We start from the raw sequence: 17,249 nt of genomic DNA, 5'->3' as shown, positions 1-17,249 counted from the left end.
AGTGAAGGAAGCTCAAATGTAACCCTTTCAGAAGATTATATTGTTCTTTGCCTTCAGGCATTGTGCTTATGATAAAAATCTTCATAGACGCTGAACTTCATTGGTTGTCTTTCTTCCTGGCTCATTCACCCCACCCACTTAATCAAACTGTGATAAAACAGGATTGGCTTCAGAAGGTATTAGTTGATTCTTCCACAGAATATTGAAGTCCTCCTGTTGGCTTGCAATAAATACTCATTTAGCCTATTCTTGAGTGCTCTGGAATTTTGCTGTTCTAGTTATAGACTTGCTTTACATTATTCAGAATTCACGCTGGAGCCCTAGGAAATCTGAATTGGTAGTACATGATTGGATTAGAGAGAGAATTAAAAAACTTAACTTTTCATTCATGTTGAAAAGAAGAAACTTCAGGAATACTTCAGTAAATTCACTAGTACTTTCACCAATAATTGTTTAAAAGAGCATGAACAACCTCTAAGTATTGGGCTTTAAGGTTTATATATGTTTTAATCTTTTTTTTACTTACTGTTGGACCCACTATTAAAAACAATGTAGGCCTTAAGAATATATGATAAATATATAATAAAGATGATAAGAAGTTATCAGCTTGACATTAAAGTATATTAGCACATTAGGCAATCCTTAAATTGATAAAATACTTTAAGTACTTAAATTAATAATACAATGTTAATCTTAAGCACTACATGCTATTTTAGGATAAATATAAAAACTTTAGTTATTGTATGCTACCACCAGTATATCTGGAGTAGGTTCTAAGTGTAAAATTTTCCCCCTCTCAACGACCCCCCCGCCCCCAAAAAAAGCTAACTGGAAAGTAAGCATATAATAGTTTGTCATGATCAATAGTATTAAAATAATTGATGTCTTTGTATTGATAACTAATGTAGAAATTTATATGGTAGTTCCTAGTTTTTAATATTTTATTGCAATTAAGCAGTACTGTGTTTCTACAAAATATACCAGGTTTACATGGCATGATGTCTGACAGGTCAAGACCATATACATATTCGAGAGGCTTCCTGGTGGCAAAATGGTTATGTGTTGGGTTGCTAACCACAAAATCAGCACATCATATCCACCAGACAGACACTCCATAGGTGAAAGATGAGGTTTTCCTTCTATAAAAATTTACCGTTTCTGAAACCCTGAAGAGGTAGTTCTGTATCTTTTACCTAAGTCTTTGTTAAAAAAAAAAAGAGAAAGTGGTCGTTCTGGTCACTCTGCTAAAGTCACTATGATTGGGAATCGTCTTCATGATAGTGAGAGAGTGATATGTCGGTAATCCCATAGGGTTCTTTTTGAATTTATTTTTCATGACATATCATTCCCAGCAGAGTGGCCACTCTCTCTTATTCTTAGCAAAGGACAGTGCCTGCCGTGGATCCTCTCTTACTACTATGGACACTGGTGCTTGCTGAGCCATCGGTGCTTGCAGGCTGCCAACTTCAGGCAGTGACCGGCGATACATGAGCAGGGAAATGCTACACCAACAGTCTAGTGGCATCCAGGACTGTCACCATCTCTATGTTCTGGCACCTGCACAGCCAGTTCTCCTTGCCCCCTTTGCCCACTTTACCTCCATGTCTGGATATGTGCAAAGTCTCAATCTAGCTATCAGATGCAATTCCTTTGGCTTAGCTACATACCCAATATGTGTCCAGTAGGATTTATCTGGCATGCTCTCATAGAGTTCTAATGTAATGGGCTTTATAGGAATTTATCTTTCTATAACAGTGTTCACACAATGTCCAAGTTGTGTAAAGTCTTGTTTTATAGACTATAATGTTAAACAATGTATGCCTTTAGTAATAAATATAACATGAATGAGATCATTTATAATTAAATTAGTTGCTTTGAAGTTAATCATATCAGTTTGAACTGAACTTATTATATTGAATGTTGTTTAGTTTGATCACATGATAACAACTAAAAACCCTTTTAATATACCTGTGTAATTTTTTTCTCTTTTTAAGATGGTTCCATGGGAAGATTTCCAAACAGGAAGCTTATAACTTACTAATGACAGGTACTTGTGCTCTTCGTATTGGTCTGCCTAGCACTGAGAACCTGGTGTTTGGTGTTGTAGAAAACATGGCGTGTAGTGTAGAATTCAGTCAGGTGTGTTTTCTTTTTACTTCAGACCTTTGTCTCTTTCCCCAGAAGCAGTACTAGGTGATTGCTTGGTAATGTTTCTTAACACTGTATGTTTATATGTCTCTCTCTCACCTCTACACACACAAAAACACACACAGTGGAACAGAAAACACACCTTTTTTTTCTTACTAGAATATATCCTGGAAGGTCATTCCATATCTGCAGCTAGAATTTTTGTTTTTCTTTTAATTGACTACAGAGTATCTCATTAATTAAATACTATGTTTATTGGGCTATGTGTTGGACTGCTAATAGTAAGACCAGCAGTTAGAACCTATCAGTTGCTTCGTAAGAGAAAGGTGAGGCTTTCTGCTCCCTTAAAGATTTGCAGCTCTGAACCCCAAATAGGATTGCTATGAGTCGAAATCAACTCGAGGACAGTGGTTTTTGTTTAAATATCTAATGCCAGTCCACTAAACTTGCTGTCATAGAATCAATTCTGACTCAAAGTGACGCTATATAAGGTTTCAGATGCTGAAAATATTCATGGGAGCAGCTGGTATGAATTTGAAATGACCTTGAAATTTTAGCAATTCGGGTTTTACCTGACCATGCCACCAGTTCTCCTAGAAAAATATATGTCTTTTGCTATTCAGCTGCTGTAAACATTCTTGCATTTATCTTTTATGCCCTTGGAGAATTACATAACTTTGCCTATTTAAACTATTAATTTTAGTTCTTCCTAGAACTCTAGTTTAAGAGAAATGCAGGGTAGAAATGTTGTGTGTTTATTACTTATCCTGCCATTGTTTACCCTTATTAAACCCTTAAGACTGAACTAAGTTAACTACCACATAGCTCTTCAGTAAAGCACATCACATAGAGATTCAAAGAGAAGTTTGAGCCCACAATGTATAATCTGAATTTTAGTTAATCATGAAAAAAAAGTTTGATAGTTTTTGTATATGTTGAAAGATGTTCTTTTGATAGTTCTTTTGAGAATAAAGTAGTAATTGGTGAAGATTTCTTCTCAATTGTTTTAAGCCACTGAATATTTCATTTTAGTTTAATTCTTTGCTTTCTTGAAAAAGTTGGGTCAGCTTTACAAGTGTTTAATTTCATTGTAGAATGTAGGCTAAGCACACTGAAGAAGATAAATGGAAGATCATGAAAATGCTATATGCAAAATAATAATTTATAAATTATCATAGGTTCAGGTAGGAGGGGGGAGCGGGGAGCAAGCGGGGAAAAAATGACCTGACACCAAGGGCTCAAGTAGAAAGCAGGTGTTTTGGGAATGATGATGGCAACATATGTACAAATGTGTTTGACACAATTGATGTATGTATGGATTGTGATGAGTTGTATGAGCCCCTAATAAAATGATAAAAAACAAACAAACAAACCTAGTATATACAGAGTATAGCACAACCTTTCTTACTGATAATGAAAAACTTATTGATTATTATCAATAAGTTCAATATGGATTACACCTGAATGTTAAATACACAAAAAGAATCATAGGAAGACCAATAAGATTTGTGATACGTGGGGAAGAAACTAAAATTGTTATTAAATATTTTATTCTACTTGGAATAATAACCAATGCCCAAAGAAGGACCCAAAATCCAAATTTAGCACATTTAGTAAATTTTGAACTTTAAGCCTATAATTTTGAACTTAAAACACCAAATATTTGAACAATTTATTCTTGTTTTAGGCAAGTTGTGAAAGAGCTAAGCATAATTTCTTTGGGTCAGGTATCCTTTTGAGAATCTAGTGATTTTTGTCCCCTAAAATATACTCATAAGCACATGTGTACACGTTGGTACACTTTTGCATGTACTTCCTTTCAAACATTCTAGAAGAAATGCAGATTCTATTGGATTCTTGTTGCCACAGTTTGTTATATTAACTAGAAACGCCTTCATTTTAGCCTATGTTAAATGACACAGTGAGCCGATTTCTGCCACATGTGTTTATTTATGTACTGAACTTTAACAATTCAATTTAAGGAGATTTATTGTTTTCCTCCTTTATGTTTAAACTTGACATTTGCTAGTAAGTGTTTTGAGTGGATGATTGGAATGATTACTTATTTACATAAAAATACATCTGATATGCTACTTGTTTATTTGTACTTTCCTAACAGAGTCAAGTTTTTAGGACTTAAATACAGAAAAGCTAAAATATGAAAATGTTCAATATGATAATTTGACTTTGAAGAATCATGTCTTCATTTAAATATGGTATAAGTATCAATTTTGATCATGAATATACACACAAGTATTTCACTTATTTTGAGCCTGCCTTTGTGAACTTTTGTCCCTACCCTTTTATAAGTCACTAATTATTAATGATTAATTGAAAGCCATTATAAAGAACATAGTATTCCCAAGGAAAAAATAGATTTTAGTTTTTCAGTGTGTCTTCTTACTAAGAATGTTAAAAATAGAATATTAGCTGTTTTAGCTAGGGTCCTTTAATTGTGGTTAAATTATTCTCCAAAAGTTATAACAGGTATAGACATAATTGATCAGATGTTGCTGCTGCTGCAATATCTTGGCCTTATGTGTGTAATAAAGCCAATTAAACAATGCTGGGAATACAAAGAACAAACAAAACAGGTGGTTGTGAATCATAAACCAGAAAATCCTTCAGAAAATGAATTGTTTAAATAAAATGTGTTCTTGATTAAGACTTATATATGCTTATAACTTTGAATGTAGTTTGTAATTATACTTCTCAACAATCTTTTTGTTTGATAATTAAAGAATGAAAGTAACAGCTTAATTTTATAGTTGGCCAGGTCTGCAGTTTTCTTGTGAGGCCTTCAGATAATACACCTGGTGACTATTCACTTTATTTTCGGACCATTGAAAATATTCAGCGATTTAAAATATGTCCAACACCAAACAATCAGTTTATGATGGGAGGTCGGTATTACAACAGGTAAGTTATGAGATATTAGTTACTTTGTAGCAAAAAGGAATTGAGATAGATAGTACATTATATTATGTCCAATTCAAAGTCATAGAAAAGTACTAACCTTTAATTTAGTAGTCATGCCCAAGTATCGTTGAAACAGTACCAGACATGAACACAAATTAGCTTAAAGTTTATTTCCTTCCAAAATGATGTTATTTTGTGTTATATGCAAGCTATTTTCAAATTCATGTCTTAACTGCAGGAGAGAAACCTATCTAATCTAAAATATAAAAAAATATATTACACATTTTTTTTTAAAACCATGAGACATTTAATAGCAACCCAAGGATTTACAAATATTCAGATGTTACCATGCACTTGGGGAATTTTATCAGTCTGTAATTACTGGCCATGTGCTTTTCACTTAAAATTTTTTAATTATAATTCGCAGAATGACTTTGAGTCATCTTATTAGGAAAATAACTCAATAGAGGAAATATGATAGAATATCTTTATTTTTCTATACAATAGAAAGTATAGCTTTTTATTTCTGAATATAAAAGTTTTATCATATATGATAAAGTAACATTGATTTTCTCTTTGAAGATTGGCAAAATCTCGGTCTGTAATGTTGATATTTGCTTAGTTTATTTTCTCCATATGATAACTTCACAAGCATTAGTGATAAAGTACTACTATAAAATAATAGAAATTTTATTCAAATTGTAAAGCAGTTGTTTCCAATATATTCTCTATGTAGATCGCTACATGTGTACACTCATTATTTCCATCCTTAATCTTTGCTAAAGAATTTTGGGTTCTTAAATTTTAACATGACGAAAGAGCATTTCTCCCTCAGTTATTTATTCTCAGAAAATCTCTCACAAATGTTTAGTCCTTAATCTTTTCCTCACAAATAGTGACTCTATGCGTGTGTGTGTGTTATTGTTGATTTGTCTGCCAGTTTGATGTGTATACAAAATTTTAATAGTTCAATCTTGAATTCAGATATTTATTTGATTATAAATCTATAATGAGAACACATTCTTGTCTTTCTAAAATAATGTGATTGCTATATTTGGGGTTAGTTAGATACTCTAGACAAAACAAAACAAATTTCTGATTCTTCCTAAGAGGATTCACCTTTATTTTAGAGACATATTCTAAGTGACACATTTTGTCAGTGTTGATAATTTTTATTTTGACAGCATTGGAGACATCATAGATCACTATAGAAAAGAACAGATTGTTGAAGGGTATTATCTTAAGGAACCTGTACCAATGCAGGTCAGTGTCATTCTTTGCTATATTAGCATTTATTTTAAAATGATTTTGAAATATTTAAGTATGCATTAGTGCAATTACTACTGAATATGTTTAAACAGAAGATTGTTTAGGTTTTTTCAGAAAGTAAACTCTAAGAAAATCTCTTAGCTCTCCTTGTATGTTGGTTTTAGATAATTAGGAAATTGTTGGTAGCTTTTTGAGAATAAAATCAAGAATGGTGGCCGAAGACAAGTTGTACTGGGTCAAGGAGTTAAGTGTGTTGGAGGCAAAATAGACACATTTTCAGATGTTTATAGTTTTATGGGAAAATTTTGACCATGTCTGTATATTCTGGGAAAAGAAGAGAGAGGATTGGAAGTGAAGGATGGGTAGTGACAATAGCTGATGTACTGTGTTCTAGAGAAAGCACAAGTAAATAAAATTCATGGTATAGGCGGAAACATTGATGTAGGAAAAGGGTGTGGGAGCCATTTCTGACCTTCTCTGGGGCTTCTCTAATGCCACGAGGAAGAAGTTAACCATGCCTCCTCCACTGTATCTTTCTTTGACACCAACTGTACTCTACTTTTATGTAGGGTTCAATATTTCCTTGCACTGGCCACACAGAATTCAGATAAAACACAATTATGAGTTTTTTAGGGAAAGGAGAAAACAGCTTAGAGGCCATATCTGACCTCTGGCTTTCCTGTTGCCATGAGCAGAGTTTAGACCAGTCTTCACCTTCCATCCTTCAGTACATATTCTGACACCAACCATTTCTCCCATGAAACTCTAATTTTATGCTGGGTTCGATAATTCATTGCAGTGGCCACACAGAACTCACAGATAACACTTACCTTTGAGGTAAGGTGACCAGTCCGGATTTTTGGGAAGAATGCACGACAATCTAGGGTATACGGTTTTCGGCTGCCATGTGGCTATTTTGCCAGGATATGAGTTTTATCAATGGTGTCCTGCTTTACCAATGTTAAAATCTGGTCCCCTTACTTTAAGGCTATTTAATAAGGAAGTTAACAGGTTAGGATAAGTAAACAATAAGGATAAAGCCATTGGTGCACAGCAACACCTCTCCTCATCCAGCATCCAAGTCTCTCTGGTCTTCAACATCTCGGTTGCACGGACGCTTACCTCTGACTGTTGCCCTGAAAGCCCACCCGATTCTGTGCTTCATAAACTCAGTCTTCCCACTGCTGCTGTGCTCTGTGTCATGGTCTCATTATCCTGGCCTCTGGTCTCTGCATAACTCCTTTACTTTGTCCTGTAGCCTCTGTACTGTAGCCTGTGTTGCTGCTTGTCTCGGCCTCTGCCTTTTCAGATGAGATCTCAAATGTCCTTTACTTTCAATGATTCTGTGACTGTTCTCTCTGTTTTGAGATAGCTCTTATAAGCAGAGTAGGATATTCAAGTAATAACCATTTTATTAATGAAAGAACTCATTAGCTGGTAAAATTGGTACAGTCCCATCTGCCGTACTATACTCAGGATAGAATACTGGAACATTAACGTGGGACTGTGCCAATTTCACTAGCTAAGTCCACCTTAGATCAGCTTACTGTACTTTACTTCATGGAACCAACACTTCCTGAAACACATTAGAAGAAGAGAAGGAACATTTTGAGACAACATAACCGCTATCAAGTCGATTCTGATTCATAATGACTCCTTAGTACAGTAAAACTCCACCTTGGGTTTCAAAGACTTTAAATCCTTATGGGAGCAGATAGGCCCATCTTTCTATGGCAAACTGCTGAATTTGTGATTAGCAGCTCAATGTGAAACCCATTATACCACTGGGTACCATACCCATGCCATACAAAAGTTACTTTTTATTTTTAGATTTATGTAGTTTTATTTAAACAGTTTTATTGGCACTAATCCACACATCATATAATTCATTAGTTTAATTATATCAAGGGGAGTTGTACAATCATTACCACAATCAATTTTAGAACATCATCTTCTTAACTAGTACTCCCCATTGTTATTAATCCCAATTTCCCCCCAACTCTCCCACCCCACCCCATACCTCCAAGAAACCATTAATGCAGTTATTATTTCTGTAGATTGACCTATACTGGATTTCATATACAGAATAATAACAACAACAACAAAAAACAAACTAAAATAGAGACAAACCTCAATTGAAAAGAAAGCAGAAAATGTTAAAAACTAGAACAAGCTTTGCCTTGAATCAAAAGGTGTTTGACCAGTTAACATTGAGTCAATGATAAAGTGTTAGATTTTAACCTAATTGCACCTGCAGTAATCCACTTTCCAATGCGGAGCGGATTCACAGGAGGCTTAATCACATGTATTTCTCCTTTATTTGCTCAGTTAAGTAACTTTAAAGTGGGTCAAACGGGACATCAAATGATGAGACGATACATCTTAACCTAAAGTGGGTTAAAAGGGAGATCAAATAATAAGGTGTTATATTTTAACGTAGGGCGTCATCCATAATAGACTTTGTAATATTCTCTGTCTGATCACAAGGTTGTTCACATCCCTTGACTATGGTCAGAGAGGATTCACCAGAGGCTTAATCCATGTTTGGATCCTGCAAATGGATTTTGGATTTAACACTGCCTTTTTCAAACCAGGTGTTCAGAATTTGAGCTCTGATACCATGCCCTCATTTAGATTTGGATTATATTATTTGTTCTTGGATAACATACCACATACCACACAGGATGGTATGTTTTTTCCAGGTGGACTCTGTTGATGCCTTGCTTAGATTGCTTGTTTAAAGATAAATCTTTAAGTTGCCAGACACTTTCTGATAGGTGGGCACCAACTAGTTTGCCCCAAGTTGCTATAGCACCTATATCTTTAGTGAGCTCTTCATGAGAGTGAGCATTAAGAAAGCCCATGTCATAAGAAATAATTTTTCTTCGATTGGAGCTAGAATTAAATGTGACCCCTATATTAAACAATTTCAATTTTGAGTACTATGTTTTAGGTTTAGATCCATATTTCTACTGATTCCAAAGCAAGATGACTCAATGGAATGCTCAAATTATAGATTAATACCATTAATATCCCATGCAAATAAATTTTAATGAAGATCATCCAGCAACAGTTGCAGCATGACATTGACAAGGAGCTGACAGAAATTCAGGCCCAATTCAGAAGAGGAAGTGAAACAAGGGATATCATTGCTGATGTTAGATGATTTTGGCTGAAAACAGAAAGCACTGGAAAGATACTGCTTGTGTTTAATGTTCTAATGTGAAGAATGGGAATCCCAGAACACTTCATTGTCTTCACGCAGAATTTGCATCAAGAAGCAGTTGTGCAAACAGAACCAGGGAATAGTGCATGGTATAAAAACCAAGAAAAGCATGCATTAGAGTTGTATTTTCTCATACTTATTCAGTCTGTATGCTGAGCACATAATCAAAGAAGCTGCATTATATGAAGGAGAATTCCTCAATCGAGGAAGGCTTAGGAACAACTTTTGATATGTAGATGACACACTTTGCTTTTTGAAAGCTAGGAGGACTTGAAACACTTGCTGGTGAAGATAAAACTTACAGCCTGCACTATGATTTGTAGCTCAATATAAAGATGACTAAAATCCTCACAACCGGACCAATAGATATCGTCATAATAAATGGAGGAACAACTGAAGTTGTTATGGATTTTGTCTTGCTTGGATCCACAATCCTCACCAAAGCAGTAGTCAAGAGACCAAACAAACATTGCAAAGGTATATCTTCTGTACAAGACCTCTGTAAAGGGTTGAAAAGCAAGAATGTTAACTTTTTAGGGGTAAAGTATGCCTAACCAAAACCCTGTTATTTTCAGTTGTCTCTTGCACGTGAATGTTTAACATTGAATAAGGAAGACGGAAGAAGAATGGATGCATTTAAATTACGGTGCTGGTGAAGAATATGGAAAGTACTATGGAGTGTCAAAATAAACAAACCTGTCTTGAAAGAAGTACAGCCAGAATGTCCCTTGGAAGCAAATTTGACAAGACTTTTTTTTCATGTATTATCAAGAGAGACCAGTCTCTGGAAAATGGTATTTTGCTTAGTAAGGTTGAGGGGCTGCAAAAAAATCAAGGGACACTGAGATCAGAAATTTAAGTAAGTTCCTTAAGACATCAAGTTACCTTAGTCCTTTACTTTCTTTCCTATGCCCAGTATCCTGCTTGTTAGGAACATAAAGCTGGTCTGCTTTCACAATCTATCTAGTTCCTGACTTCAAAGCATTTATGCTAGAGGAAAAGTGATTTTAGGCAGAGTGACTAGCAAGAGCAAAGATTGTGACTTGAAGCACTTGTTGAAGATAAAGGATTGCATCCTTCAGTGTGGATTACAGTATCAAGAAGACCAAATTCCTCACAACTGGAACAATAGGTTAGATCATGATAAAGAGAGTAAAGATTGAAGTTGCCAAGAATTTCATCTTGTTTGTATCCACAATCAATGCTCATGGAACCAGTAGTCAATAGATCAAAAGATACATTGCACGGTCTCTTTAAAGTGTTGAAAAGCAAGGATGTTACTGTGAGGAATAAGATGTGCCTGACCCAACTTGTCCTTGATGTTCTTCTTAGGTGGCATCATGTCAGTTCCAACTCATAGCTACCCTTTGCGCAGCAGAAAGAAGCCTGGTTCTGTGCCATCCTCACAATTGTCATGTTTAAGCCTGTTGTTGCAGCCACTGTGTCAATACTTCTAGTTGAGCGTTTTCCTCTTTGTCACTGCCCCTCTACTTTACAAAGCATGATGTCCTTTCCCAGGGACTTGTCTCTCTAGACAACATATCCCAAGTATATGAGACAGAGTCTCACCATGCTTGCTTCTGAAGAATATTCTGGGTGTGCAAAATGGATTTGTTTGCTCACTTAGAAGTCCTAAGTGAGCAATATTTTTTCCCAGCAACATAAAGTCAGATACACCAGTTCTTCTTTGGTCTTTCTTATTCAGTGTACAAGTTCCACAAGTATGTGAGGCAGTTGAAAATAAGGCTTTCCCCCTCATACTTAGCTTTTATTGAACACAGTTAAAAATTTAAACTCTTAAATTTCTGCCTATAGTCGATCAGAAAAATAGGAGTTCTCTGGGGGACCTGTGTGCCCTGTAAAGATACTGACTTTTACTGAGTGTATATTATCCAGCAGTTGCTGAGCAGGAATGACATGATCTGACTCAAAATTAAAATTGATCTCTCACATCTTCAAATTTTCAATGTAATTGTTTCTCTTTACAGAATGTAAGTTCTGTAATGATAGGAGTCTTTGATTTGCCTATCAAAATAAATTTCACCATAACACTAAGAGTCCAGAATGCTGTTGTCTCTTGGTGGTTGTCTCCTGATTCTTCTGATAGTTTTTAAACATCTTCGACTGCCTTCTCCTTTTTCTCTTTGTTGCTTTGTGCCGAAAATTAAGAGGTTTGAATTTTCAACCATGTTCTGTGAAAGCTAATTAAAAGGAAAAAAGATCTGTTTTATAGTTTAAAAATGCTGCAGTATTTAGCAAAACAATAAAACACAATGAAACCTGAAGAGTTTTACAGCAGAGGTTATTTATTTTGCTATTGCAATATTTTCTGGGCCAAAGGTTGGCAAACTTCCTTTTTAAAGGTACAGATAGTATTTTAGGAATGTACCATTCATCCTCACTGTCTCAGCTACTCTATTCTGTCTATGTTGTATTGAAAGTCACAGTGACTAAATGAATGTGTGGCTGTTTTCAATTAAAGCTTCATGTGCAAAAACACTTGCTGTGTTATAGTTTGCTGTCCCCTACTCTGGGCAATTCCATCTTTCAATTTTTATTTAGCTTTGTTCACATACTAAAGAATAAATAATGAGTAATACTGAAGTAGATCGTAAAGTGGTGCAATAGCTAAATGTTTCAAAATACAGGAAAAATAAAGTATCTTAAGATCCCATAATATATCTTAGATTTATAAAAGACTTAAATGGACCATATATAGTTCAAGTTAGAATGAATTTCAGTCTTTAAAAAAATTGGTAAGAGAATAAAAGTTATGAAACACTATTACAAATAATGATTCTTTAAAAAAAAAAAAAACCACTAAAAAACTAAGATTGATCCTGTTGATCTTTTTGCAAAGGTTATTGTAGAAGTACTTGTTTCTTTATAAGCTCACTGGCATACGAATTTTTATTGTTTTTATATTTAGAAACATTATTACACAAAGCCATGCAAACCACATAACTTGTAGAGAAAATGGAGCCAAGGGCACCATATGGAAAACCTTCATCACTGACACATTTTCTAAAAAGTTGGAAGCCTAATAAAAAGTAGTAGTATAGTTTTTCTTTTACCTTTTAAATGGTTAAAAACCCATAAGTTCTACAAGAAAAATGTCATTTTTATCTTGAGAAAAAACATGTTTACTTCTGAAAGTTGCTATCCAAAGGGATGCTACTTATATTATTTTGTAGTAGTAAAGGATTATCCAAAACCAGTTGGAAAGTTATGAAAGCAGATGATGGATAGGTGTGGCATATTAGTAAACTGAGGAGGAGTTGTTAGATGCTTGAAGATGACTATACTTTGGTTTATTCTTAGGTGTGTCTTTTCAGCTGGGTGCAGTGGCTTTTGGCATTCACTTAGTCTGCCTCACAGATGCAGTTGTGCATAAGCAAACACAAATTTGTGTAATTCATCAGTAACATTGGGACAAGTTCATATTTTATAAACATTATTTGCTGAAAAATTCAATTAAGCTGACTTTTGAAAATATATTAGGACTATGTATTTTTGGAAAATGGCTAGGAAATCTGTAAATTTCTTTGTAAAGCAAATAAATATATATATATGTGTTTATGTGTTTGTATTTTAGAAGTGATACTCTTTATACTTGGACAGGCACAAGAACTCATTTTAAATTTGGTAGTTTAGTTGGATTTTTAGTAGAATTCATGAAATAACTATTATTTTTTAATTCAGGATCAAGAACAAGTACTCAATGATGCAGTAGATGGCAAGGAAATCTATAATACAATTCGTCGTAAAACAAAAGATGCCTTTTATAAAAACATTGTTAAAAAAGGTTATCTTCTAAAAAAGGGTAAGTGTTAAGTTTTATGAGTAAGGATACAGTGTTAGTATTTCACAGTTGTCAAATTTATTGGAGATATTGTACATGTTAGGTATAAAACTTGGTGTGAAATGTAAGCTCTTATGACATGAATTACTGATAATTGACATGTTTTAGAACTTTTGTCCATGCATCTTTCAAAATTAGAGTCCGGGTATAAACTAAGCCTATAGCTTAGCTAGGAATTAGAGATAAGCTTATATACTTCTAATTATATTAGTTCCACCACAAGATCATTAGTTCTTTTCCACCTACCCCTAACATATTGTTTAAAGAGAAACTCTTTATGACACTGCATATTCATAGAGCAATGTTTTTAATCTCTGACTTTACCATGATGTGATGATATAGTGAGTAGGTCAGGGTCAATAGAAAGGTGATTTTCCTTGTGATTGGAAGGTAATTACTCCTGAGCAAGAATTTTGAACATTTATTTCATCATAATATAGCATAAGGTGTCCTCATCATTAATTCTGTATTATCTATCATTAATTAAAGCAATAGATCTAAGCAAAAGTTAATAAACTTATAAACATATAAGTGAATGGTACTTTTCCATTACTTAAAGATTAATGTACTGTGTACACTTAGGAATAAGAATGAAATTAATTGACTTTCAGCAAATATAATTTTCTGATTCTAATACGTGATTTCACAGTTTAATTTTGAGCTCTTTTAAATTTTTTTAACAGGCAAAGGAAAACGGTGGAAAAATTTATATTTTATTTTAGAGGGCAGTGATGCACAACTTATTTATTTTGAAAGTGAAAAACGAGCTACAAAACCAAAAGGATTAATAGATCTCAGTGTATGTTCTGTCTATGTTGTTCACGATAGTCTTTTTGGCAGGTAAGAACTGGTTTCTTAGTCCTCTTTTGAGATTTTTTAAATAATAAAAAATAGTGTGTTCAAATTATTAGCAAAACATACCAAACCAGTAATTAATCCTTAAAATAATCTTTTAACTAGTTAAGTTTTATTGACATATAATTAAAATATTATACAATTCAATATTCAAAAGGAATTGTGGAATTCCCCACTACAATCTCTCTCATTTTCTCCATTCTTGTACTCATTTTTACTAGCTTCCCATTTCTCCATAACCTCCCCTGTCATAACCCTAAGAAACTATTAATCCAGTTACTCTCTGTATATTTACCACTCCCGGATATTTATAAAGAAAATCACATAAAAAACAAAAATACCATACAACAATTACAAAATATAACAGAAATATCTCAATGGAAAAGAAAGCAGAAAATAATGAAAATGACAATGAATTTACAATGAGTCAGAAGAACAAATGATGAAGTGTTAAATTTTAACTGTATCTGTATTAATTCACTATCCAATGTATTCTGTCTGAAGCAAGACCATTCAGATCACATACGTGATCAATGGTCAGAGGCGATTCTCTGGAGGTGTAATCTTCTTGGGCACCATGCAAATGGATTTTGGGTATTCCATAGTCTTGTATTCATAGCCTTCTGCAAACTGTGTACTCAGAATTTAAGCTCTGATACAGTTCCCTCCTCTGGCCTTGGATTTTATTATTTCCAATCCTTGTATCAAACAGACTGGTGTGCTTCTTCCAGGTAGATTTATCTGACACCTCACTAAGATAGCTACATTTTTTAAGACAAACCTTTAATATTTCAGACCCCTTTTTTTCTTGATAAGCACGCTCTGATTTCTTTACCCCACATTTTGCTATAGCACCCATACCTTCATTGATCTCTTTGTGAGGACAAATGTGGAGTTAAGGCCACAGTCACGAGAACTGATTGAGGGCTACAATTAAGTACAAGCTCAACATCCACGAGCTCAAAATCCATTCATTTATCTGTGGTTTATACAGCTCCCTGGTCCAATTAAGAGACATCACCATCATTTTATTGGGGAATATGGTAAATCATCTCCATGGAACATATGGCAAATCTCTTGAAAGTATCATTCATTTAGCAAATGGTATAGAATTTAAAATACTGTTGAGATACAGGAAGTATACTTGTAGAGCACAACTCTTAAAGTAAGATATCTGGAATACCGACCAGAACAAATTAAACACTTAAGTGATTGGGTACTATTTATGTTAAAAATGAAAGTTGAAGATTTTGAAAGCCAAAACTTACAATAACACTCATTCACAAAAGCAGAACTATGCCTGTTACACAAAATATGACATAAGAAAGCAAAGAAAGTATAAAAATAGATACAAAATAATCTTTTAAGTTGCCAATTCGGATTAAAAATCATCATATAAAAGTGCCACGTTTGCTCTCCAGGGTAATTTTGTTGTTTACGTATTTCAACTGATCTACAATGTAGAAGTCTTTCGAATGACATTTTCTGTAATAAGACTCTCTCTCCCAACTTCCCTCCCTCCCCACATTCAAGTGTGTGTGCATAAATGATGTTTCTACCTGTTCTGCTACCAGTCTTTTCAGTGTCTGAGTCTTTTTAACTTTTCCCTTGATTTTGACAGTGTGTGTTATGGGAATAGATACAATCAGTTCTGCTATTGGCATCATAGGCATATCTTAGGAAAATTGACTTTAAAAATCATGTGGCATTTAAAAACAATTGTCTGAATTTGAAAAAAGAATTAGAGGAGTACTTTAAATTAGCATTACTTTCCCACCCCATCACGCCCCTTTACATTGATTTCAAGGTTGGTTTGAGTTTTTATATATAATTTAAACCTTAAACAGCACTAGGCAAGTCGAGTTCTTACTGACATCTACTATATGGCTTGTTTACATCCAAGCTCAAGATCAATGGCCTTTTTCTTTAATCAACATCATTTTCAATAATCAGACTTGAAGTGTTTTTAGGTATTGTCAACATGTTATTGCCTGTTGTTATTACTAATAAAGCACAAAGCAGTGGAAACATTTGTTTTAAACCCTTTGTTTTTATGCTGCCCCTTTCTTTTACCAGGCATGAAGTTCTTTTACAGGGACTGGTCTCTCATTAATTTGTCCAAAGTACATGAGATGAAGTCTCACCATTCTTGCCTCTAAGGAGCATTTGTGCCCTACTTCTTTAAAGACAAATTTGTTCCTTCTTTTGGCAGCCCCTGGTACTTTCAATATTCTTCACCAGCACCATCATTCAAATGCATCAACTCTTCTTCAGTCTTCCTTAGTCAATCTCCAGTTTTCACATGCATATGAGACAATTGAAAATGCCATGCCCAGATGCACCTTAGTTCTCAAAATAACACTATAAGAGGTCTTGTGCAGCAGATTCACCCAATGCCTTGCATCATTTAATCTCTTGCCTGCTGTTTGGTGAGCATTGATTGTGGATCCAAGCGTGACCATATCCTTGACAATTTAAATCATTTCTCCTTTTATGATGATGTTATCTATTGGTCCAGTTGTGAGGATTTTTTCTTTACATTGAAATACAATTCATACTAACGGCTACAATCATCACCATCAGCAAGTACTTATTTAATCTTCAGAACAAGCCTGCACATTGGGAAATATTTCTTATTCTTAAAAGAGGAGGGAAATCACTATGAAGAAAAGTTGGTAATGTAGAAAATTATTTTAAAAAATTAAAATGACCCACAATCTCAGATAGCCCTTAGGGCTTTTTTTGGGTCTTGAAGGCTATTTCTAGGCTTTCTTTTCTCCTTCCTCAGTGTTGATAAATGCACATTACTTATCATCCTGATGCAATGAGTTTAGCTATATACTATATTCATTAAAAAACTGATTAGATTGGCTCTGTAGAATTCTAGAAGTTTTCGTTCAGTTTCTTTGGTGCTTCTTTATTTCTAATGTTCTTTAAAATTAACTGATACAGTACTTGTTTTTAGTTTAT

At 34.2% G+C, this 17,249-nt stretch overlaps 1 protein-coding gene across 1 annotated transcript in view; it reads left to right on the top strand.

The window, feature by feature from the left end:
* RASA1 (RAS p21 protein activator 1) overlaps nucleotides 1-17,249 on the top strand; it is a 115,400-nt gene that overhangs the window by 71,656 nt on the left and 26,495 nt on the right. Inside the window, 5 exon segments of the mRNA XM_013004895.2 lie at nucleotides 1,995-2,047; nucleotides 4,917-5,067; nucleotides 6,252-6,330; nucleotides 13,265-13,385; nucleotides 14,108-14,264. Coding sequence (XP_012860349.1) covers nucleotides 1,995-2,047; nucleotides 4,917-5,067; nucleotides 6,252-6,330; nucleotides 13,265-13,385; nucleotides 14,108-14,264 — 561 coding nt within the window.

Source organism: Echinops telfairi, unplaced genomic scaffold, assembly GCF_000313985.2.
Source record: "Echinops telfairi isolate 266 unplaced genomic scaffold, ASM31398v2 ScPeMD7_7469;HRSCAF=8507_1, whole genome shotgun sequence".
Classification (NCBI taxonomy): Eukaryota; Metazoa; Chordata; class Mammalia; order Afrosoricida; family Tenrecidae; genus Echinops; species Echinops telfairi.
This window is presented reverse-complemented; position numbering and strand designations above follow the sequence as displayed.